Source organism: Corvus moneduloides, chromosome 12 (assembly GCF_009650955.1).
Source record: "Corvus moneduloides isolate bCorMon1 chromosome 12, bCorMon1.pri, whole genome shotgun sequence".
NCBI lineage: Eukaryota > Metazoa > Chordata > Aves > Passeriformes > Corvidae > Corvus > Corvus moneduloides.
The window spans coordinates 2,167,646-2,193,924 of NC_045487.1; the positions used below are offsets into that span (position 1 = coordinate 2,167,646).

The following is a 26,279-nucleotide window of genomic DNA, read 5'->3' on the forward strand; positions in this document are numbered from 1 at the left end:
GGGAGAACAGTCAGGTGTTTGGATATGTGAGTAAATGCAGGACTGGTGCCTGAGGCGGTGGTTTCACAAGCAGCTGGGCAGACTGATGACTTGTTACTACCAAGAGGAAGATGTTTGCTCAGTTCTGCTCCTCCTGGGGTTGTCTCAGTGGATTTGGAATTCCAGATCCCTGCACTGGTTGCTCTTGTGTCTGGCTTGGACTTAGCCTGATCAATAATATCATGTGGTGTCAGACTGACAGCTGAGTGTTAGCAAGGCATTTTTATTAAAATTATTTAAAAACCTGAGTTTGCCCCTTTGATGGGAATCAGCAGCTTCTCTGCCTGAGCTTGCAGGGGCCATATCCTTGCCATCAAACTTCTCCTGGAGCATTGTTGCCAACAGGATTGCACCATGTTAAAGACCTTGGTGTTAACCTCAAGTAAGCTGCTGTTAATACTCAGTAATATGAACCTGCCAGGACAGGAGCTGAGTGGTTTTTACCCCCTGGATTCACTGTTCCCATTCCTGAGCTCACTTATACATGTTACCTGCTCCTGGAGGGCAGTTTATGGCTAAACCACCTTTTTAAAAGGAGAATTCCAAAGCCAGTATGATGGACAGAAGCATTTCTCTGTGGGACTCTCAATTTATCATTGGCCATTGCTGAAAACATGGACAACTTTTCCTGTGTGATCAGGGGGAGAATGTGTGGCTTGGAGTTCCAGGACCTCACTTAACTCACTCTTTGCTCCTATATATTGTTTGTTTTCCTGTGTAATACATTATTTACATTTCTTACCTGACTAGGTATAAAAATCCATATTTTGTTCCCTCAGATCCTGTGTCATTGTTCCATGTGTCCATGGTGCTTTGGGTAGTGGCTGCGTTGATTTTTTTTTTTTTTTTAGTATTTTTGGCTCCACTTCAAACTAAGTCAGCAAATACTTTGCTATTAAACCATGTATTTTCTGTGCTCTGTTTATTTTTCAAAGGAACAGATAATTGCTGTTTTGGTAAAACTCTGACCACATTAAGTTTGACTCCTATCAGTCCTGTTATTTTTATGAAAGACTTTGCTGTATTGAATGTTAGCAAAGCCAACAGTTACCCAGCTTCCCAGATTGACCATTTTCCACAGTGGCTCCCACTGTCTGGGACAGAGCCACTTCAGGCAGCAGTGGCTGCAAGAGCAGCACCACATGTGGGAAGAACCTGGGCTTATTTTGCTATGTGCTTTTTGATGGATTGAGGGCTTGGGAGAGCTTTCTAGAGCTGCTTTTGCTGTCCCAAGAAGATCTGAGCCTGTTAGGACCTCTCTGGTGCTGGAAAGGAAATCACTTCACTCTGGGGGGAAAAAAGTTGGGTTTGGATGATGGCAGGTGAAAATGGGAAAAATGGGATAATGGTAGAATTCTGGCAATGAATTCTGTTCCCTTGGCATGTTTGTCAATAACCCCTGGGTCAAAGCAATTGTTTCTCTTCCTGGTAACTCCTGGGGGTGGAGGACTGGAGGGCAGCATTTAGTGATCCTTCTGAATAATCTGTGTTGGGAAGGATCCACTTTTCAGTAGCTGGTACCAATTTTGATCCTGTCATCATTGCAACAGAGAATGAGGCAGAGAAGAATTCACTCTGAGCCTCAGTCACTAAGCAGTGATCAATTTTCTTTGTTATTTTCAATTCTGGCTTTAACTTGAAACGCAGAAGACAGCAGTGTTTGCATCTGGAAAATCAGAAGTCCATCTGGGAGCCAGATGCTTTGCTATGGAGGGAGCAGATCAAAAGATCACAGGATCATCAAGGTTGGGAGAGACCTTAAAGCTCATCTCATTCCAACCCCCCAACACCTTCCTGTAGACCAGCTTGCTCCAATCAAAGATGCAACATCAGAGTGGAGTAAAAATAGTTTTGAGAATCTTTTCTGCACCCAGTTGCAGGTTTTAGAGGCATTGAAGAAGCCTGCAGGCCACTGGCGTGTGAAAGGAATTCTGAACAATGCAGTGAAGCTATGGAGAGGTGCATCAGAGAGTTTTCCTTCTCCCTGGCCCTCCAGGAAATGCTATGCTGGGGGTAAAATCAGGCACAGTGGAGAATATTTAACACTGGGCTTGCTGCTGGTTTTGATTGCTCTTCATGGACTGTTTCTGCTGATGTTCTCAAATAATTTCTGTAGAAAAATCCAAAGCCTTTTATTCAAAGGTCTGATGCTGTTTCTTCTTAGACCTTGAATGATTCATGGAGTTTTTTTCTGCATTTATAAAATGTCATTCCTGTGGTTTGTTATGATGTATGGCCTGAACATTCCTGGTTCCTGTGATGCCAACTTATCCATCTTCACTGTGGCCTGTTACTGCCTCAGAAAACAAGCCTTGAACAGTTCTTGAGCTGCAGATGTTTATTCCTTAATGGCATCTTGGCTTTCTCAGAGATGTTACAGCTCCTAAAAGGTCCAAAGCGATTTGCTCTCTGCTTCTCCAAATCCTTATCTCCCTGGAATGCCTTGTTCTTTATTCCAAATCCAGTTTCTCCTGAGTAGTTGTTTGTGCTGAGCCCAAACTGGGGAATACAGGAGTGTTCAGATATATCTGGAAACCATTCCTTCCTGAATTTACCTGATGCTGAGTTTCTACAGCTGAATTTGGACAGGTCCTTCCTGTAAAGCTTTTTCCAGTGTTTCTCCCAACCCTCCCAGAGCAATATCTCCTGCAGTTCTGAGCTGATGGGTTATTGTTCCTCTGTTTGGCTTGGCCTCAAGTTTAAAAAAAAAACAAAAAAAGAAAGAAGGATAAAAAAAAATGCTGTTACTATTTTGGAACTAAAACTTTGATTTGCAAACCACTTTTCATTATTTCACTTTCCCTAAACAAATCCAAGCCGTTGCACTATCGTGATGTTTAAGTCAGTGGAAAAAATTGTTTCAAAATTTGGAATGGAAGCTTTAAGCAGTGGGATTCAGTGGTTCTAACACCATTCAGCTCCCTAACAAAGTGCTCCATTTGGAACTAATCAGAGCTTTGTGATTTTTCTAGGCCAATTTGGAACTGCTTTGATGTGCGACGGGATCAGATAGTATGAGCTCAGGCAGGCAAGACATATGGGCTAAATTAATCCTTACTGAGTCTAGGAAAATTAAATCTTTATGGAAAAAAAATGGAGGTTATGTATAAACAAAATGCAAATTATAAGCTGCACGCGATGCTTGTTGTAAGGAGAGTGGAGAGGAGGGAATACAAGATAAGAGGCAATAAATTGTAACAAACTGCTTGTTCAGAGATTTTTCTGGAGCTGTGTGGCTGCTCTTACTCAGTTTGAAGCATTCTGAGTGTTTGTATTTCTGATTGTTCCGAATATTTGGAACCTGGTTGTCCAGGATAACGCAGCCCTGCCTGAGCTCCTTTCCCAGCTTGCTCCTCTGCACTGTCCCTTTGCCAGGAGGATGGTGCTCAGCCCTCTGGAACTTCCTCCCAGCAGCCCTGGGCTGGAGGGAGAGTTTAATGTGCTCCAGGAGAGAGGCTGTGTGAGATAAGCTCTGCTAAAGACTGACTTTGGCAAGGAAATTTAAACTCTTCCCCACCCTCCCACTGAGCTTGGAGTTTAATGGTTGGTCTAAGGGAAAGCTTGGTGTTAAGTTCTGTTATTGGAGGGAAGCTGTGCTGAAGAAATAGTATATAATTAGATAAATATAATACTTTTGCATTTATATATATAAAATAAACTTTATTTTTTTAATCAAGAAGTAGTGCTGAAAAGGAAAGCAGCTGCCTGTAACCCTCCTTTCTCTTGACATCCATCTGCCATTCTGGATTGATTTCTTTACACATAGAAGCTTTTTTAATGGATGTCAACTATACAGAGCCTTTCACTTGTTCTGCTGCCTTAAAGTGTGTATAAATCTATAAATGTCAGTCTTAAAATGGAGCTTACAATAGGTAATTGTATGGAGTGGGGCTGTGCTATTTCTGACCTGCATTGTGTGTGCTGACTGACGGCAACATGGAATGGGAGGGCGTGCAAAGTATTGTTTGCTGCAGAAATTGTCCCAACTCAGGGCACTGTGTCAAGTTAGCAGCGTCTGAGGGAGCCTTTTCCCTTACAGGGACCTGGGGCTGCTGGTATTGAGTTACCCTGAGTGAAGGAGAACTAATTTTGTTATGGCAAGATGCACATTTTCTCCTATGATTTGCGCCAGGCTAAAATCCATGTGAAATTCTAATTACAGCTCTCCCTACCAGCATTTCAGGTTGATTCCAGATGTAACAATTGAATTTCAAGTCACACAGTTACTCTGAGTAGTTACTAGGGGTGTTTTTGTTGGTCTGAACTTCTTCTTTAATGCATCTTTTCCTCTTCAAGGTTCTTAAACCTTTTTTTTTGTTTTGATGCTGAAACCTTCTGCTTGGGCACTGTTAGTATAGGAGTTTCCATTGAAATATGATCATAACAGGTTATTAAATGGCAAAGACAAGAAAATCAGGGTTTTGCTAAGAATTTTTCATTCCAATCTGTGTGGAAATATTTGGGAATGCCTTGAGTCTCATCCCTGGAGAGGTAATGGAGCCCCGTGGAGCCACTTCCTGCTCCCCTGGCGTCAGGATGGGGAGAGAGTGGGAAGAGTAAAAGTGAGGACACTCCTGGGTTAAAAGCAAGACAATTTAATAGGGAAAACAAAAGTCCCACATGCAAGGAAAGCAAAGGAATTGATTCCCCATTTCCTGTGGATGGGCAGGGTTTGGCCATCCCAGGAGAGCAGGGCTCCCTCACGGGTCGTGGTGATTTGGGAAGAGTACTGGGGTTACCAAATGGCTCCTGCTTCCTTCTTCCCCCAGCTTTCCATACTGAGCATGATGCCACGGGCCTGGAATACCTCTTGGATCAGCTGTGCTCAGCTGGCTGCCTGTGTCCCATCCCAAATCCTTGTGCCCCCCCAGCCTCTGTGCTGGTGGAGTGGAGTGAGGACCCAAAAAAGCCTTGGCTGTGTAAGCCCAGCTCAGCAGTAACCAAAACATCCCTGAGTTATCCACAGCTTCCAGCACAAATCCAAGCCAGCCTCACACCAGCTACTATGAAGCAAATTAACTCTACCCCACCCAAACCCAGCACAGTGATGTAACATTAAAATTTTCCAAGAGCCCTTTTCCCCAGTTTTCTTGTTGAAAAGTTAAAATCTGTGGTGTGCAGAGGTTAAAGGTCTTGCAATCTCTCTCCAATTGACTGCTGGGTGACTATTGTTTAAAAAAGAATTATGCTGTTAAGTAGCTTTTTAGATTAGCCAAGATAATCTCAGTTTGTGAATAGCTGCTGACTGAAACCACTTCCCTGAACTGTTACTTGGGGAATATCAGGAGTAACACCCTCAGTTTTAAAGGAAGCCAACTTGTCCTGACTGCCTTCCCAGAGGATCCCTCACTGCAGAGAAGGTGTGATGTTTGTGTATTCCCTCCATTTATTTTAATGCATTTTTGTACTTTTCTTTCCAGGTCTCTCCAAGGTCCGAGACCCCCATCAACAGTGTCAGCAACAGTTTGGAAAATGTGCTCCATACATCCACACATTCCATGGAGGAGTCATTACCCAAGAGGCCTTCGGGGAAACACTCCAAAGGTGTGTCCTTTCCCTCATGCCTCCTTCCAGTGGGGAACTAACTGAGATCCTTGGTGGCACTCAGCTTTATTTTCACTGGGATTGGAGGCTGGAATTTTGCTGCTTTACTTCTGGGTTGGGTTGAGCAAAGGAAGTCCCAGAAGGATTTGTAGGAAGTATGAGTGTGTCAGGGGGAAATGGCCAGCAAGAGAGGAGTATCCTGCTTGTTTCCATTGGGAAATAAGCAAGAAGGTGCTTTGAAACACCTTCTTTTGAAATACCAGCTTAGCTCTCATGAAATATTCTCCAAGAGTGAGTATCTTGGACGTTCCACCACTCCCCAGGTTATTTCTTGGATAAAGCATGCGGTGTTGAGCGTTGCTCCAAGGGAAAAGACATTTAAACAGTTTGATTGCCACTTCCACCTTCCTCTTGCTTTCCAAAGTGAGAAACTGAGGGAAGAGAAGTGGAAGATAGGAGAGAGATCTTGCACCTTTCTCTGTTGCAAAATAAATCTGGTTTTTGTAATGCTATATTGCATGCTGACCTGGCTAAAAACTGGGCTTAGCAAATCAGGGTTAATTATTCCATTTCCACACTCCAGGCTCTGATTGCAAATATGAAAATGTCTGGGTTAAATGTGACTAACAGTATTTTTATTTAATGCATTAAAAAACCCACTGGTAAATGAGGAAAGTCTTTGAACTGGGAGCTGCTCTTTGTGCAGAGCAACTTTTGTGAGCCTTGTAGGGCAGAATTAATCAGGGGAAATATCTGCCCTCATATGTTGCCTTCAAATATCATTAAAAATATTGTCATCCACCATCTAAATTTTTTAATTTGGAACTTGTCTTCTGAGTTCTGTTCTCTGCCACTGCCTTCCTACAGAACTTTGCAAATACAGTTTGATACCACAGAAATTGAAGAATTTCAAAGCACATCTTCACTCAGAAGATCTGATACAGCTCAGAAAGGGTTAAAGGTCCCAAGAAATGTTGACTTGCCTCCACCAGCCCTCCTTTTCTGTGACACACTCCGCTGTAATCCCAGACGTGTAAGGAGCAGTAATTTTTACAGCACAGTAATGCTGGAAGTAGCCATTTCTCCAGCTGTAAAAACCATCAGGGTGGAAGAAAACGCAGCACTAAGCAGAAGCATGGCTGGGTTTGTGGCTTTCATCTGGTTAAAAATAGGACAGGGTTCAACACTGTTTTCATTTGTACTCAGTGATTGCTATTCCAGTACCATATATGCTAAGATTAGTCATGGTGCGCTGTGAAAATTAATTAGGTTTTCCTCTGATCTGTTTTTCTCTTATAGAATACCTGCCTCGTGTTCAGTTTAATTTACAGACTGCCTCAGAGATAGTTGGGAAAAGGGGGTGTGGAACAAATACTGATACTCTGCTTTCTGCTTCACCAGCAGTGTTGAATTCTCCTTGATATTTGATGATCTGCCTGGGAGTTCTGTTTCTTCAGCTTGGAGTGCAATTTAGGATTATTTGCCAGCCTGAATCCAGTGTTACTGACTTATATTCCTCATTTTCATAGCAAACACAGTTCTTAATCTAGCAGGACCCACTAACTTGTTAACCTGGAGCACATAAAATTGTCATGAAAGCATGGGATGCTTGACTTTCATGTTGTTATTTTTTAGTGAGACTGGTTTCAGACAGCTTGACAGGACAGGATTTCTCCCCAGAAGTAATGAGCTGCCCGAGGTCATCATTCCTCTCCTGGCAAAGCCCTTGAGCTGGAAGTGTCTCAGTTAAAAAGACTCTAGCTGAAACATGAGAAAGAAAAGAAAAATGAGAAAGGTGCAGTATTTGTTGTGCTTAGCTGGATTAGAGACAGTTTGTATTAACCCAGGGAATGTTTTAATCCTGATGTGGAGAAATGTCAGTATTTAACTTCCTCTCCACAGCTGAACAGTGGCTGGGGGTTGTAGTAGCTTGGACCTGAAAGCTCTCAGTGACTGTGTTTTCCTTAATCCACCACTTTTGGCATCAAATATTTGAGTTTGTACATGGGAAAGAGGCGGGAAGAGAGGAGCATTTTGCTGCATCCTCTCAGTGGCAGTGTGTGTGCACTTGGAAGTGGTAGCTGGGAATGTTCGTACAGCTTCATGCAGAGACTTGTCAAATACCTGGGAATAATTTCACCAGAATTGTGCTGCCTCAGGAAATGAATTTATAACAGGAGTGTCAGCCTGAGAAGTGCACAAACCTTTGCTTTTACCCCAGAGGCCCAGCTCGCTGTGGGAGCACTGTCAGGCATTAAATCAGAAATTATGGAATGATTTGGATTGGAAAGGACCTTAAAGATTGTCTGATTCCATGGGCAGGGACACCTTCCACTAGCCCAGGTGCTGGATCCATGCTGCAATACCCAAGTTATTGAGAGTAGTGACCAGCAAACTCTTGGTTTTTTATCAAAATTCCTCCATTTTTTCATGCTGTTTCTCCAGGCTAAACCCCTTTGTCCCTGTGTACATATCAGTGGTAAAATGGGATAAACCAGGTGGACGTTGCTGCAAAGTAAAAGTTGTGGCACTGGGAAGCTCCTGTACCTGCTGACACATAAACATTTTGGGGATCTGTGCTCTATCTGGGCTTTTCTTTTGTAAAATAAAGTTTAAAAATTTGCCCTATGCAAGTTGGGGAAAAAAAAAATACAGATGGGTTCTGAGAGAAGGATGTGGAGCTCTCATGAAAACCAGCAACTGTAACATGCAGTGTAAAATGTGCTTTTTATTCCTATTTTGATCAGAGATTTAGGGCTGTTCAAAGCCGTTTTCACATACGTGGAATTGTTTTAACTGGAGGTAACTTTGGGAAGTGGAGGCTTTCCCTGTTCTCAGGACCTGGCTGTTGTTGTGCTGGAAGCTGCAGGCAGGCTTGTTCACAGGTTTTGAGGCACTGACAGATCTCACTGGTCAAGCAGAACAGAGATAAACACAGATTCTTGAATTACATATAATTAAAATTCCAGGGGGGATATGTTGCTTTCTGTCCCTCTTCCCACTGTTCCTACAATGTAGTCAGGTTTTAATAGTGGTTTTAACACCACTTGAACAAAATAAATTCAAATAAAGGTTGGGCATTTTTTGTCTCCCGAGCCATTCCCAGTAGGAAGGTGGTTAAGAAAAAAGTCACGAGTTAAAATTGCTTTTCACTATTTTGTTTTGCAGGCAATCCTCTGCTGGTAGCAAAGAAAAATTCAGGAAATTCCATTTTTATTCCAAAGTTCAGGAGGAGCTATGTGACCCATGGGAAGCCCCATGCACAGAGCTAATTTTTAACAAGCCTGTAGTTGTAGAGTTGGGGTAATTCCCAAAAGAGAGTAGTTACGGTTATCACAGCTGAATGAAAAAATCAGCTTATTTTTATTTGTTCAAAAAAGCAATAGGAATTTTCCATGCTCCAGAGATGTCGTTAATTACTCTTCTACTGTAAGGTTCCAAGGATTTGGCCATTAGGTGGATAGCACTGGAGGCAAGTCCTGCTCTCTGCATGTGACATATTTTAGCAATGTATTAAACATGGTCAGTGACCACAGCATATTTTCCAAAAGCACAGAGGAATGAAGTGCATTAGACCAGATGTTGAAGTGCAGAACAAAAGAATCTTTATAATAAAGACAACATAAGTTACAAACATCCCAGTACAGAGACTCTGCAGGCTTCATCCTGTCACAGCTCTCGGGGCTGAGTAAAATCCTCATTGGTCACAGCCTCTGGGTGAAGTTTTCTGCACTGGAAGCTCTTTGTTGGGGTTTTGAAGTTGCTCATCCCTGCTCTGACCCTTTGCAGGTGGCACTTCCCATGTCCCTCCCCAGAGCAGCCTGGCCAATGATTTCCTCGACTGAACAAGTCTCATTTTCTGCAAAGTGACAGAAACTCTCCTATTCTTGTGTTTCCTGTATATTTATCTTGCCTTTCCGCTGTTGCCACACAAAACCCTCCAAATTGTCTCCACGCCAGCCTGATTTCAAATGAGGCAACTGTTGAAATCTGATCCTTATAGAGTGAAGCTGAATCATAATTCTTGCAACACGAGATCTAAGGATAGGCACAAGCCGCTGCTGGAGAGTGAGGAGTAAAGCTTTGAGATGGAAAATGGGGGCAGGAGGCTTGATTCTACAATCTCATCCCCATTTAGCTCTGCTGAGCACAGGAAAACCAATTGCTTAATTGAAGGGATACTCTGAGTCCACACACAAGGTCCTGCAAAGCCTTGATGCGTCCCAGGCTCAGATAAATACATGGAATAGCACATGACTGGATAAAAATCTGTGGACATGAAGCAAAACGAGCTCTAAATGCATCTCGGGAATGTATTGATTTAATTCTCAATCAGTATTAGGATGTAAATACAGCCCTGTTTGCAGCATTCCTGTTGAGCCCAGGTGGGATGAGTTGGAGGTGGGTTGTGGTGGTTGGCACGTGCAGCAAACGTTGGTGTCTGAGTTATTTCATGACAATAGTTAGCAGAAATGTGTGATGTCAGCCTTCCAGAACTTCTCGCCACTATTTTTGCCGCTCTGTTTTCCTTGGCAAAATGTGTTTGTACGGTCTTGCACCTTTTTTTGTCTCCCACTTCCTTGACTCATTCTTTTTCCATAAGAAACCAGGCTGCAGGAGCTCTCGCAGTCTAATGGCGATCGACAGCCTTTTCCTCTTGAAATGTTTGACACCAGTTGTTCAGTCTGCTGAAGGCAGGCAGAAAACACAGGGGGAGGAAATAAAAAGCTCTGAAATCAGTTTTGTTCAGGTCCAGACATTAGAGTGCCTTGTTCTGCATCAGTCATGGAGCTGGATTATTCTATTTTTAAGTAACTACATCATCTCAAACAATATTGGGTCAACTACTGGTAGGGTAGGGCTTAAAGAAATATTTAGGCTATGATAATACTTCAGGAAAAATCGCCCTCTCCCAACTGTATATAATTTTTCAGCTGTTTGTGTATGTCCTTGTTCATTTTGCCTCTGAAGGGAGAGCTCTGCTTCTAAACTTGAGCAGTGTAGGTTGAGATCACACACCAGGCACCACGTTCCTGACCTTCTGTCTCTGCCACATGAGTTGTCTGAGGAGTATCAAGTATTTAGAGTGAATTCTAGAAGTCAAAGCCGAGGATTAGTGTGCTCCAAAAAACATGTTTTGATGTTGCATATTTTCCCCTGTGCTAGAAGATTATTGTATGTTAAGGAATTTCTTGATGATGGATAAATCACGTTGCTCAATCTGGAGCTGGGAGGTCAGTTCAGGTTGGAGGTTTGATTTTGCAATAAAGACAGTACTCAAGTTTAGGGTTTAAAAAAAATTCAGAAATGTTGCATTTCACCTCAAGTTTTTACTGATAGTTTAGTTGTCCTCTGCTTACAGAAGCCCATTTTATGTCCCCAAAGCCAGGGTGAGTGGCCCATCCTTGGGCTGTTGTAGAGCTGGGAGTGGAGCTCCTCACTCCTGGGGCTGCACTTGGGCTCTGGCAAACTGATGTTGTCAACTGTTAATAAGTTAACTTTTATCCTCTCTCGAGGTTGGAGTCAGCATTTCTTTGTCACCCTCATTGCCTCCTTTTCCCGGTAATGAGCCTTGTCAGGAGAGATCTGGGGTGGCTGAATAGGGTAGAAAGGGAGGGGAGGGAGCATGGACACTCCTCTAACTGGGTGGGAAGTTGGCTGCTGGCTGTCTGCTCATGCAACACCTGTCACAACCTTTCTGTGCCAATCTGAAAATGCTTCTGCCTGAGGTTTGGAATCCATGGCCCCGATTCCTTCCCTTTGTGCTCCACAGGGAGGACTGCCAGGTCACCCCTTGGCCAAGAGCTGCAGTGGAAAGTGATGCTCTGTGTGTTACGTGGCTCTTTTGGAGTTCGTATCACAGAGGATTCTTTCATTTCCTCCGAGCAGTTTTAGTTGTGTCTACACCATATGCCTTGATCACATATTCCCCTAAAATAATGGGTATGATGTGTTTACCTGAGGGCCTTATCCTGAAGCTGCTGATTGGTTCTCTAACTTTAGTCTTGTTTGGACTTCCTGCTTGTTTTTCCTCAGTAAAGAGGTGGAATCACTCTGCTTGGGCAGCTGTTGGTCCCTACCTAATTAACTGCTGAGCCTGTTGATTAAATTCATTCAAATTTGATAGAGCTATTTAGAGATTTTATTTACAGTTGTGTCTGGATAGAAGAGACTCATTCATGCTTCCTCCAGGAGAGGTAAGAACAGCTGAGGTACAGCATGGATCCATGGAAATAAGGCTTTGCTCCTTGGTAATCCATAGAATCCCAGAATTTGTGTTGGAGGAGACCTTAAAGCTCATCTCATTCTACTCCTGCCCCCTTCCACTAGCCCAGGCCACTCAGAGCCCCATCACTCATCTTGCTTTTATTTATCCTTGTGTTAAATAAAGATTTGTGTGCTGGACAACACAATTTCCTTATTAAACATTAGGAAATGAGCAGTTTTCTGCTACAATAGGATTTGACAAAGAACACTTAATTTGGAGTACTCCGAAGTTCTTTCAGTTTGGCTTCAGTGGGAGCTGGATAATACTTTTGTTTATAATTGATTTAATCAAGCTACTCTGAAAAATTTCAATTCTAAGAATAGGATGCTGGTAAATCCATCTGTGCCAAGAATTTACCTCAGGCACATTCCCGATCTTGGATAAGGACAGTGTAGTCATCAATATCTCCTGTGAGATTATAAACTCATTTCATATTATTTGCCTTTTTCCGTGGCTTTCAAGAAGCACTGGAGGCCATATGTAGGATGTGCATTCCTAGAAGGATTCTCCCATTTCCCAGTCCATGCCTATGGAGTCCTGGAAGTGCCTTCAGTGGCACATGAGTTGTTAATGAAGGTAAAATTAATGGTCATTACCTCAGCAGCTCTGGAAACAGCAGCATGACCTTCTCCTTGTAATGGAAACAACAAAGCAACTTCAGCTTTTAATTAAAATTGCATTAAATGGAGAAAACCAGTTTTTCTCAGATCTTAATGGCAGTGGCTTCATGCAGCCCATCTTCTGAGGCAATAAAAAAGGTGTTGGGAGAGCTTTTCCTGTGGTGGAACTAATGCTTAAACCTGCATTTTTACTGAAAAAATCCTTAATTAAAGGCAGGAGATGAAATTTGAATTTTAAGAAATTACTGAAGGATAACAAATATGTAATTCAAGACTCTAAAACCCCAAAAAACCACCCAAGAAGGTGAATGTTAACTGCTGATTTTTGCCTCCTGGCTCATTCCTGCTGCCACCTGATGGGAAATGGCTCCGTGGGGCTGGACATTCCCATGTCTGCTGCCTGCAGATTGAATGAGGGATGGGAGAAATGTTCAGAAATGCTCAGCTGTTCCTTGTGCCTTCAGAATGCAGCACCCTGGAACATCTGGGAATGCCTGTTCTGAAATAGCCCGTTTTGCTGCCATCTTAAACAGAGGCATGCAAGAATTTAGGAAAGAATTTCAAAGAAATGGCTTGCTTATCCTATCTATCCCTTAAACGAAATTGGATAAAAATTGCCACTTTAGAGAAGAAAATAGGAGTGATTCACATGTACTCCTAGAAATCAGGAGGTTCCCTGCCCATTTTACATACTGTCACCACTGTACTAATGACTAAATGGCAATTTTCTGGTGCGTGTCATGCTTAGGAAGCTTTTACAGCTGGTTAGTTGTTGGCTGGTAAATGTTCCTTGCCTTCCCTTAACAGTTTATTCCTAAATCCCCCCATTTTCCAAAGCATATTTTTCATTTCCATCTGCCTTTCCATTTAGATGAATTCTTGCCTCCAAAAGCTGAGGGTAATAGGCTTAAAGTAGAATAATTTTTTCAATAAGTACCTGGAGTTTTTACAGGTATCTGAATATACAAGTTAAAAATGGTGTCATCTCTCAGAGACTTTTGGGTCCAGACCTGAAAATTTCTGGGTATTTAAAATAAATCTGAGGTTTCTTGCTTGCCTTTGATGTCAGCATTGGAATTTTCACAGGGGGGCTTTTCTCTGCGGATATGGGAGGCTGTAATTTTGGAAAGAATCAGACTGCAGCAGGGAAAAGATAGCAGATATTGTAGGACTGGAACAACGGGTGATATTGGGAATTAGAAATAATAAATAAATGAAATTGGGGCTGTTCAACCTGCAGTGAAGCTGGAGAGGGGCTCCATCAGGAACTAGAGTGACAGACCAAGGGGGAATGGCTTCAAACTGAAGGAAAATAGGTTTGGATTGGGGTATTAGGAAGGAATTCTTGGCTCTGAGGGTGGGGAGGCCCTGGCACAGGGTGTCCAGAGAAGCTGTGGCTGCCTCTGGATCCCTGGCAGTGTCCAAGGCCAGGCTGGACGGGGCTTGGAGCAGCCTGGCTTAGTGGAGGGTGTCTCTGCCCATGGCAGGGGTGGGATGCGATGATCAAGGTCCCTTCCCACCCAAACCATTCCATAATATGAAAGAACAAAGCTGAGAAGAGTCAAAGCAGTGGAATTCTGTCCATTAATTCAGTTATTTTGGGGTTGTTTAAAGGAAGTTGTGTTCTTGTGTTTAATGGCAGCTTAATGTAGTTTTGATAAATGGCATGTGTTGGAAAATGCCAGAGCAGAGCCTGATCCTGAGACCTGAATGAAGAGACTGGACAGCTGTTGGGGAAGGGAAGCATCTGGAGCTGTTCTTGGACTGATTCTAGGGAGTAAATTGAGAGTGAAATCTCCTTCGGGGATTGCAGGTAGTGGGAATTGCGAGAAGTTTGAGGGGTGATACTGCCCCAAACCCATGTGAACATGGTCCCTTGTACTTCCCTACAGCATTTCATGGAGTTGTGGATCTGATCCATATGGTAGATCTGTTCCTTTGTGCCACACAAGTAGAGGAGACAAATAGTCAACTTTGGCATTGTTTAGTGCTTTGAATTTTCATTTCTAATTTCATTTTCTCTTGTTCTTTTAAGCTGGAGAGTCACAGGCTGTAATTATGCAAGACAATACTTTTGATTAAAGTAAATTTTCTTTCTTGGGTGCGCAGAAATGCTAAGCAAAAAGGTTAATGTTTCATTTGCTTTCTGACTTGTTCTTTTATCTCTCCCTGGAAAAAAGAAGGAGAGGACTTGCTGTGCTGCACGACTTCCCTGCCTGGAGTGGATGCATTTCATCAGTGGAGGGTGCGGGTGCTATTTTTAACCATCACTCAGAGGGGCAGCCCTGCTAAAATTACATCATTAATATCCCCAGCTGAAAGGAAATGGCAGAAAACACAACAGGGCCTTTGGAGTTTCTCCCTGTTGTGTTTTCCACTCCTGGGGGTGAATTATTCCAGGTGTATCATTCCAGCAGAGTTGTTTGCAATCACACCCTTGTGAACAGGTCCGAGGAAAAGTGTAATAAGTGCATTTGTCTGCAAAAACAGCAGGTATGAAATAGGTCTCAGTGGCTTGGAGAGCTCCAAGTTTGTATTCCCTCCTGTTCCTGTTATTAAATAGTTCAGGGATTTGCTGAATATCCGGCTATTGCAAAAGAAAGTGGGGACCTAGAGCTTTAAACAGTAATTTTTGCTAGAAGTGGGGGTTTGTTTCATTCTGTAGGCCCTGCTAAAGGATCTACTGGCAAGTGTGGAGTTTCAGAGCTTCAGGGCTTTGAGTTTTTTAGTGGATGGGGTCTGGTGTTTTTTTCCATTCTTTTTAGCTCAGTTTTTGGGCATTCTCATTGTCCTGGCAAATAAAATCTACTTTGGTCTTTTCCCTTCTGTATTTGCCTCATAGATGTGTTATAGCTGTCCAGTAGTTGTGTAGTGTCTCCAAATCAGTTTAACTGCTGAATTTGAACTTTTCTTCTCTTTGAATCACTGGTCAAATCTTGTCTGGCATCCAAAAAGAAGGAACAATGAGTTGTACAAAAGTAGAAAAGGGAACAAGAATATTGAAGCCTGAGAACAGAGACACAAAAATTGCCACAAAAGGGGAACCTCACAGAAGTGGCTGTGCAGGGATATTTGTTTCTCACTGAACTGAGCACTTGAATGCATTTGTGGCTCTTGGCAAGACTGTCTGTACTCAAGGATTTTTCTATTCCACATGAGTCCCTTAGTCTGGTGTTTTTACATAGCATGCTAAGAGAATTTTTTTTGTTGTTAACAAATAAAATAGAAAATAAAAATTGAAACTGCTATAACACGACTTTGTCCTTGCTGCTGCTTGTTATTGCAGCCTTAGTCATGAGTTTCCAGTGCTGAGCCCAGTCTCAAAAATGCAGCAAACAGCACGTGCTTCTTTACAGGAGCATTAAACCCTGCTGGCCTGCAGCAGCCCTTCCAAACCAGGCAAGCTGCTCGGTTCATCTGCCTTGGGGACTGAAATGCTGCATTTTCTCTGGAGCTGGAATCTCTTAACTCCTTTGGGTAGGGATAGGAATCCTTGGAGCCATCTGATCCTGGAGCTGTGGTGTTTTAGCACCAGATGCCCTTCAAGCCAGGGCACGTTGGCTGAGCAGCTGCGGCCTCGTCCCCTCCCTCTGGGCTCCAGCCATGCCGATATATGGTTACAAACTGCACCCTCGGGCTGGGAAACAAGCCCCTCTGTGTTGGGAGAAATGTATATTTATATATGTAGCACTCAGCTCCTGCCTTGGGGTCTCTAAAAGTTGAAATTGTGCTGGGCAAATCCTCATCGGATGCACTTGGGATTGGGTTTATGCAGTGAGGGCTGGGGTGTTTTAATAGAGCAGCAGTGGATTATGATTAGCTAAGTGGTCTTAAATCAGCTTTATTCATTCATTAAGTGAATAAAATCGTGGGTGATGAAGGAAAACTAATGGGTAGTAACAGCCTTAGCTCAGTTGCCGTTTTCCTCACCTCCAGCAAAGGTGGTCTGTAGTTCGTTCAAGCTGCACCCAAAGGTGCTTTGGTGCATTATTTCACTGTGTGTTGCTGTGAGACTCAATTTGTCCATTGGTATTTAGGACACTGCTCCGAACTTCAAACACCAGCTCAGATCCCCAGCTGTGGTGACCACCTGAATGTGTCACTTTTTCCCTGTTCTGGTTTCCTTTCTGAGGTTTGAATCCTCTCTCTGAGCTCAGGGTAAGCAGCTGCTCTGTGCAGACCTCAAACTTCAAAGGCTTTGGCTGAACTGGGTTTGTTCCTTTGGTGATCTTTGGGATTTAGGGAAGTCTGGGGTTTCTGGGCTTTGCTGCACTTTAGCAAAAAAAGTAAAGTTTTCCACGGAAAACTGACTTTGCATGTGTAATTTTGTAGGTGAATACAACATTCAGATCAGAATTAATCATGAGGCTCACCTTGAGTTTGAGGGGGCTCAGGGAATTTTATGTGCCAGAGAAAATCCTTTCTGGGGAAAAGCAGGAGATTTCTCTGTGATGAGCAAAGCTTCTCTTAAGAATGAGAAACAAAGCCAACATTTTGTTTAAAAGTGCTCTAAGAATAGTAAATAAAATAAGCACTCCATCAGATAAGACCAGACTAAATATACAATTGCGTCTTGCTTACCCAGAAAGTAAAATTATTTATATCTGAAGTTGAACATTTCTCTTGATTTCAGAGATGTTTTTGTTAGATAAATTCAACACAGGCAGCCTGCTTATTTAAATTGCCTGCACAAGGCTGGATGTTAATGGTTACTGAAGCTGCCCTTCACCCCAGAGTTTGGGGTTTTGGTCACTGTTGCAGGAATTCTCCTCCATGTTTCTGAGCTGACTGGGAGAAGGAAAATGAGTCACTGGGCTGCATCCCTGAGCAAACAAAGACCAGAGCTGCATTGAAAACTTACACGTGCCCTTCTCACTTGTATGCAAATAGTTCATTAGCTGCAGTTCCAGGTGGAATTAGGCAGTAAATACAGTGTGCAAATTAAATTCCTGGAATCTTTTAAAAATGCAGCCCCCAGGGCACAAAATCTGAGCACGTGTTAGACTCTCACTGTGACTGATATGTCTGAATTCGTTGTAGGATACCTTTCAACCTTCAGTGTTGCACATATTTACCTAAAATCATGCTTGGAAATGCCATGGTGTTAAACCCCATCCTCCAGGATTCCTTTTCCCCTGTGTTCTGCCTGATATCCTGAAGAGCTGCAGCTATGCTTAGCTAGAGCTGTTTGAGTTAAGGAATATGTTGCTGGGCTGTCCCTCATCTCAGACTCTTGCAGCCTTTCCTAGCTCTATACCATAACTTTTTCCACCCAGAGCACTATTCCATATCTCAGCAGCAGATCCTGCTGGATGTTCCCAGGCCCAGCACCTGCTCAGTGCCATGTGTTGGTGCTCGGATTTAGGAGCTGTTTCACAAATACGGCCAATCCAGCAGCCCTTTCTGGGTAATTTATTCTGCAAAAACTTTTTCTGGCCTCAGAAAAGAAGAAAAAAAACCGGTAACTTGTCAGGCAGTTGTGTGCTCAGTGGCCATGGCAGGAGGGAGCAGGGAGGCAAAGTGCTCCTGGCCTCAAGGATTTGGGAAGAAAACCCTTCAAAACAGTGTTTGAAGCCATGTCTCGATTTTTTTCAAAGCAGCTGAGTGGCTCTTTCAGGGTTTTACATTTTCCTGTCCAGATGGGAGTTTTCTCCAGCCTCCAGCACAGGCACTTTGGGGTTTAGTGAAGCTTTTGAATCCAGGGAAATTGCACAACCCATCTTTAGATTGATTGACTTTTGTGGTTGGCTGAAGTGCTGACAGGATCATTCAGGAAAATGCATGAATTCAGTTAAAAGCTGAGATATACAGGCGTTTTTTTTTTTAAATATCCGTGTGTTTTGGAGAAACATAAGAAGGTCACTTAGTTGGCAGCTAAAATCAGCCAAAGTGAGGAAATAGCAGGGGCATGAAAATTCCTCATTTGTTTGGGGTGAGTGCTACAACCCCAGCGTGTTATTGCTTCTTCTGGGCTGCCAAAACTCAGCTCATGGCCTTAGTTTTTAAAAAAAGCTGTATAATTATTTCCTGTGGAATACTGCACTTCATAGGTTCCAGTCTTGCTCTTCAATTAAAGCAGGATTGATTTGTCACCTGAACTCATGGTGGAGGTATGTGTTGGTTTGGATCTTAAATATTCTGTATGTTGGAAGAACCCTTATTTTTCGCACAGGAAAATTCCAGTTCTGAGAGCTTTTCCTCTGCTGACAGAAATTTTTCATTCTGTCCGTGAAACTTTAATTTCCAGGGTTTTCCTGTGGGGGAGCAGCCAGCCAGAAGACTTTCTTGCTAACTAGTAAAACTGCTCTGTTTGCTTACTAGTTTTTTCCCAGCTGCACCTTCCTTTTCCATGGAAAAGCTGTCGTCTGCTCATCCAGTTTTAGTTTTAAGGGATACCAGCAGAAAACTGGACATGGATCCTGTTATGACGCTGAGCAGGGTCCAAATGAGCCCAACTCGAATTGGATCTTCCTTTTTCTGTAGCACTTCAATATTTTAAATTTAAACTTTGATTTTTTCAATCTCAACATTCAATTTAAGTATTCCTTAGCAAGCAGAAGCTTTATATTTGCAGAGAGTATTTGGCGTCACTTCAGTGTCTGAGGCCTCTTCACACGGTGTTTTGTCCATCCATAACCACTGCTGGATGTGCAAACAGGTTAATATCTTTATAAATTATCCTCCTGGAGAGGTCAGAGATGTCACTTCTCACTAATATAATAACAAAAGGTCATTTTCACGTGACAAGTCAATGCAACAAACTGCAGAGAGAGTTGTTGCATCTACTCCTACATTTGCCTTTTCTAGAAGTAGCAAAATCAGATTATTTTCAAAAAGAAACCTTTGTTTCTTTGCCTGTTTTCCCTGCCTTTTAAGGGAATATTTGAAACACTTCTGGATGCTGTTGAGTTGGGAGCATTTTCTCCTCTGGTATCTCTATAGACAAGCTCATGGCTCGTCAATGAAGTTAATTATGCCTTTTAATTGTTTGCTGCAGTTACATGGAAGAATGTATTTGATGTTCTTTGCCTCCTCAGCAGCAGTTTCTGTACCTACAGCCCTCCTACAGCAAGGAGCACCTCCTGTTCCTCCTGCAGTTGGACTCTGGCCCATCAGGTGATGCAGATTAGATATGTCCGGGGAGGAATGGTTTGTGCAGGAGTTAATGTGTCATGGAACAAGCCAAGGTGTGTTCTTGCTGGCTGTGGAATAGAGCAGAGTTCAAGCTGAATGGTTTCAGTGTCATCTTCTCCAGATTTGAGGGGGTCAGAGCCTGCTGGAGGCAAGGTTGGAAGTTTGAAGTCAGGTTTTGGGATGCTCTTCCAGGGAAATCTTCCTCTGAAATCATCCCAGGCACAGATGAGCAGTGCCAGCTCTTTCTTGGCTTTAGTGACAGAGCTATTAGAAGATAATATTGTCATTCTATGATTTGTTGAAAGGAGTTTTAGTAAATAAACATGAGACTGACCTGATTTGAGCTCCTGAGTCATAGTTCCCATCCCTGGAGGTGTCCAGGGAATGACTGGATGTGGCACTCAGTGCTCTGGGGATCGGTCACAGGTTGCACTCGATGACCTTGGAGCTCTTTTCCAACCAAAGTGATCCTGGGATAGCACCAACAGCAACTTCTTGGCATCCTGAAAGGTGTTGATTGTATTTAGATCTCAGTCCTCATCCTACAGACTCAAAACCTAATATTTGATTCTGCAGGATTTCCTCAGGCCTTCAATATTCCAGTTATAGGATAATTTAAATTTTGAGAAGTAGGAGACAGGGAAATCAAATTTAGTGATGAGAAAACACAGCCCTTGTGTGTTTGTGCAGAAGAGGATCAATGTGTGTGCTGGGAACAAGAGGGTATCCTGATTTTTTGCATTCCCCATCATAGCCTGGATAAAAAGCTTTAGAAAGAGTAGAAAAGTGAAAGCAGGAAGTTTTCTGCAAAACAGCCAAAAAAACCTCTCTTAAGCTGATACTTATAAGCAGCAAAAAAACCCAAACAAAAGCCCCACAAACTCCTTTAATTTCTGGTGTTTTGTTGCCGTGAATATGCTTTGCCTGTAGCAAATAAACTCTTCTTTCTGTTTCCCTTCCCTCCTGCCTGTATCTATGGGAATATAAATCCTGGTGGGTTTGTGGAAGACCCTCTGTGGGATTTTTTCCCTAGATCTTGGCCTCTAATGGGCAGCAGGAGTTGGGTAATGCTGCTTTGGAAGCATTTCTTCAGCACGCTGAGGGGAGATGCCATGTGAAAGTGGTGGTGCTGCATTTCTTCCCACTTCTGTGTAAACAGGGATGTGGAAAGGATTTTATGAGTTCCCTTTTGTTCCACTTTTTCAGCACAAACTCAGTTGCTGTCGTGGTGTTTGATGCCTCTTTCCATGAAGGTACAACTTCATGAATGAGAATTTAATAAATCTTTTAATCCAGAGGCATCATTTATGATTATGGCCTCCTATAGAAAGGATTTTACTTAGGATTTTTTTCCCAGCTTAAAAATAACTTGCAGCCTTTCTGCTGTTTTTGGTCAAGTACCACGAACCAAGATGTTCAACCCAGTTTCAGGAGACTCAGATTTTGCCACCTGGAGAGTGGCATTTCCATGCTACATCCCACACAAACTGAGCCTGCATCCAGGGATTTAATCAAAGGAAAACTTCTAGCCTAGGTATGGAGTGGTGAAATACTGGATTTTATGGAAAAGGGCTGGGCCACAATCAACACTCCTGTTTTATCTTGAATTACTTTACTTTTTCAGGAGGAGCACAAAATTCTTAGTGGGGATTGAGGCACTGATCTGTCTAACCCTTTTATTAGGATGGATCCAGAAGCTGAAAAGAGGGAAATATAAAAAGATCAATATCCAATGGGATATTGAGCTGGCTTCCCAAAATGTCTCTTCTGCCCTTGCCTATGTCCAGTGCAGGTTTTACCCTGACCTTGACCAGCCAGGAATGGCAAATCCTGAAGGGTTGGAATTGGCCTTTTGCTTTGTGTAGCTGCTGACATTTTGGGAAGAGGAGGAGCTCCAAGCTTCTGCTTTTTTGGAGGTGGAGGCAAGAAATCCAAAGGATTTAACATGTGGTCATGAGCAGAGGGAGGGAATTGTGTCCTGTCACAGAAGCCCTGAACTGAGCAGATGAGAAATGCTCCCAATATCGGCCAAAAGGGTGAAAATCCTTGTCTGGAATAGGAGAACAGACCTGAATAAAATGTCTTCAAGCTCCCTGGACCTGTTTTCCCTGGATGTTGTGGAAGGGGGTGGGAGGGAGTGTTTGAAAAGGAGACAGATGACGTAGCTCCTGTCCTGGCTGTGATTCCTGGCTGTGCCTCAGTGCTGGAGTATTCCACACACAGCCTTCCATGCTGGATACAATGAAATGCACTTAAAAACTGCATGGAAAATGCTTCTCTTGTGTTTAAAGAAAGCAGCAAATAATAATAATAATTTAAAAAACCTTTAAGGAATGATGCCAGAAGATTCTGGGAGCACCAAGGGTGCCACAGCCTCGCTGGAGCTTCTCTTAGAGCCCTGAGCTTCTCCAACCCCCTTTGTTTTCCTCTCCCCCTTTCCTGGGGGATCTCGTCCAGCTGTTCCACTTACCTGCTGGAATTTCTCAGATATTTATGGATAAATCTCCACAGCAAAAAGCCTTGTGTGCCCCTTTGCCAGTGCAAGTATACTCTGGGAATCTCCTGAATTAGAAACTTTACCTTTTTGTATCCCCTGGGTTGGGAAGTTGGAGTTTTGCTGAATTCAGCGTCCTGAAAAGACATCAGTACCATGTGTCCTTAATTCTGTACAAAGGTTTTTCTGCTCCTGGACTCACTTATTGGGATATTGAGTAGAGTCAGCTCTTTAAGCTTTTGAGAGTAAAAGCAGTAAATAAAAATCCCTTTTTTTTTTCTCCCTTGTGCTTGGTGGCTGGCACCTTTTCTTCTGGAGTTCTTTATCACTGATTGAATAAAGTTAAGCTTCAGGGTAGGTTTAGGAAGGTTATTTTAATGAAACCAACCAGAAGTTAAACAACACAAAGAACAGGTGAGATGCCACAGAACAAAAACATACAACTTGAGAAATTAAACAAGATTTCTTTAGGCAGGTGATACTTTTTGTGGTGTTAGCTAGCTGGGAGAAAATTCCTGGAACTGTGTGTATAATAAATACCAGGAATCATCCAGTTGGTTGTCCCTAAAGTCCTGCAGGACACTGAACTGTATTTCATGCTCTAGAACAGACCTAATCTTACAAGATCAGTGCAAAAATCTTTACCTAAAGGTTCATTTTTCTAATTGCAATCATTTTCCATGGATAAATTCACTGCAGTGGATTTTATTCACTGGGCAAGTTCAGCCCAGAAGTTGAGCAGGAAAAGGTTGTGTCACTGTCAGCACCACAAAATCCAGGGGTGATTTAAGGTTTGTTATTAACACACAGAGTAAAACAGGAATAGCTTGATTTTATGTCTCTGGGTAATCCAATTCTGCTTGAATTGCTGGAGATGAAAAATGAATGACTGGAAGAGATGGGATTTGAATCCTTTAGAATAGCAAATGATAAGAACAGTTGCAGGAAAGTGATGCTGGGTTTGCTATAAACAACAAATGTTGCGTAACACCGGCTGTGTTTTTCAAAACCAGATGTTGCAGCAGTTGACACCAGGATTTCTGCAAGTTATTTGCTCATCCTTCAGCTGCTTCACCACATCTCCCCTCTCAATATCCATTTTATACATTCTTTCTCATTATAATCCTGTAGTACTTAACAATTCCAGTCAATGTTCAGTGCATTTTAACTGTGATCACAATTCAGGGGGCTCTGAATTCTCTTAAATAAATGTACTGAGGTGGTTTGTTTTTTTGTTTTTTTTTAATTAACCTTCTGCATGTTCAAATCTTCATGTTCAAACCTTCATGCCACTAAATATTGTCTGGATGGCTCAGCAACGTCTGGGGAGCAGATTTATCCCTGTGGTGCTCAGCATGTGGCACAAAATCATTTCAGAAGCGTGAGAGGAACCCACTGAAATCTTTTGAAAGGAACAAACCTCTACAAAAAGCAGAATGTGCAGGAGAAAGTAGTAAGTAATGAATTGCCATTATTCATAAGCTCAGGGATTGATGGAACTGTAATTGGGAATTACGTGGAGGAGGAACAGTTGTGGGGACCAGAAAAGGAACGTTCATTCTCTCCGTGTAAAGACAGGCACAAACATCTGTAGATCTGAATTTGGAGGCTCTCAAAATTTTCACTGCATATAGGACTCAAAGAAGAGATTTTTAAGCAGCCAAGACCCAGGTGGCAGCATTTTTAAGTGAACAGGACCTGCTGTGCTCCCCTGAGACCCCACCTGCAGAGCTGCATCCAGCTCTTGGATTCCCAATGTAAGAAGGAGCTGCTGGAATGAGTCCAGAGCAGGCCATGGAGATGCTCTGAGGGCTGGAGCCAGGCTGGGAGAGCTGGGGGTGTTCACCTGGAGAGGAGAAGGATCCAGGGAGAGCTCAGAGCCCCTGTCAGTGTCTAGAGGGGCTCCAGGAGAGCTGGAGAGGGACTGGGGACAAGGCATGGAGGGCCAGGACACAGGGAATGACTTTAAACTGAAAGTGGGGAGATTTAGATGGGAAATTGGGGAAGGAATCGTTCCTGTGAGGGAGGTGAGGCCCTGGCACAGGGTGCCCAGAGCAGCTGTGGCTGCCCCTGGATCCCTGGCAGTGCCCAAGGCCAGGCTGGACAGGGCTTGGAGCAGCCTGGGATGGTGGAAGGTGTCAGGGTTGGAATTGGATGGGCTTTAAGGTCTTTCCAACCCAAACCGTTGCGGGATTCTGTGATTCTCTGAGGACACAATAAAACATTTAAAAGGCCCCAACAAAACCTTCAGGCCATGACTGTTGGGAAACAGAGGGAACTCAAGCTCCAGATGGGCAAGAGGGTGGCTTTGGGTGGAGCCTCCCTGGGGACAGGGACAAGGAAGGTGGCACCTGTTGCAATGGTGCTGCTGTAACTTCGGCCCTGCAGTGTTTTGGTGGGCACTTAGGAGGAAGTTCCATGTGATAAACACTGATTTGAGTCTTACTGATTATAGAGAGTATAAATAGTTCTGAAAACAGGTGAATAGCTTGTAAATGGTGATTCTCTGGAAATAAAGCGACAGAATTCTGGGCTCTGCTTGGTAGGACTGCTCAGTGAAAACACACCATGCACAGCACATGTCCCTTCAGGGACCTGTCACTCACAGGTAAAGTTTTAGTGACTTTGGGTTGGGATAATTCTGCTTTTGTAGTTTTAAGCCAATGTAAATTGGCTTTTTATAAGAAAAAATCCGTGTGTGTATCCCCATGAGTGCAGTCAAAATGCAGGAGACATTTATAAGAGAATACAAAGTCGATGAAATAATCTTTAGAAAGTTTTTCATGGTGAGTTCCTGGTCAGGGCGTCTTGGGAAGTGGGAGTCTCCAAGAATTCAGCACATCAAATACCTGACGTGTAAGATGGTGTCTTTAGAGGCTGAGGGATAGAGGCAGTGACCTGTCCTGGCATTCCATCCTTTCCACACTCAAATCCTGTTTTTACTTACACCTTGTTCCAACGGAGGCTGAAATTTCTGTGAAACTGCAGGAAGGGAGGAGTCAGGATGTCAACAGAGCCATAAAACCACACTGAACTTGTAAAACCAGGCCCTGAAAACATGGAGACTTTTTCTTTGTCCCAGTTTCCCTGGGAGGGATGGTGTTTATTCCTTGATGTTGTTAAGATAATTCCGTGTGTGTGTAGTGTGTTATTACAGCGATGAGTGGGGTGATAAGGCCAGGAGGAAATAAAGAGCTTTGCTTGGAGTGGATTATTTGGGTTGAAACTGCTTGGAATGAAGCTTTCCCAAGGCTGGAAGTGAAAATAGCACGGAGCGGTGGTACCAACATTCCTATCCGAGGGAAGAAGGCAGAGCTGGGCACCTGGAACACCTCCACAGGTCATGGGATGCTCTCAGAACAAGGCCTGGCACTTCCCAAAAGTCATCACTTCTGCCTGTATTTAGGAATATCCTCCTCATTCTTCTTCTCTCTTTGTTTTTCCGTAGTGAGTGTTGAAAAAGTGGAATTAAAGGGACTGGCACACAAGAAGAATGAAAGAAATGTTGAGTATTCCTTTGAGGTAAGTTTGGGTTTCCTTTGCTATGAAAGAAGGGAGGATAATTCTTAAGGAGGAGTTAAGGAAATTCTCAAACTTTATCGTTGGATCCCAAAAATTGGTCTAGCAGGGCTCCTTTGGGATAGATGGTAGTTTTTAATTAATGATTTGAAAGTCATAAATGGCTGTGGATGGTGCAGAGGTTGGTAGGTGGGGACTGGCAAAAAAAAAAAGTTATTTCAATGCAGGAAGTCTTGGCAAAGTGTTTATTTAGGGGGAAATATGATGCCACACTTACAGGATGGTTACCCATATCCATGTCCATTCTTCTGCTGGAATGCAGAAGCCAGAGAGAATTTAAATCTTAATCTGGACAAAGAACAATGTGGGGCTCTGAGGGCACAGCTGCTGGAAAGAGGCAGGGAGGGAGCCTGTGGGATGTGGTTCCAAAAGGTTGGAGAGTACAGAAAAGCTTTGGAAATTCTTCAGGGCTTGAGGAAAACTCTGTGGAGCGAGAGTTGGGGGACTTGACTGGAAGGGGACTTTCACAATGGTCTAAAAGCGTTTCCAAAGGGAATAAAAAGACTTCCCAGCAAAGGGGATGCTAATCCAGCAGGAAAGGCAGCACAGGAAGTGTTGTCTGTGAACTGAAGCCAGCCTGACTCCGAGTGGAAGTGAGAGC

The 26,279-nt window shown here is 43.2% G+C and overlaps 1 protein-coding gene across 1 annotated transcript in view; it reads left to right on the plus strand.

Annotated features, from left to right (window-relative positions):
• ZCCHC14 (zinc finger CCHC-type containing 14) overlaps window positions 1-26,279 on the plus strand; it is a 49,653-nt gene that overhangs the window by 8,090 nt on the left and 15,284 nt on the right. The window contains exons 2-3 of the mRNA XM_032121451.1: window positions 5,460-5,583; window positions 25,548-25,621. Of these exons, the coding sequence (XP_031977342.1) occupies window positions 5,460-5,583; window positions 25,548-25,621 (198 nt within the window). The remainder of the gene's footprint in view (window positions 1-5,459; window positions 5,584-25,547; window positions 25,622-26,279) is intronic.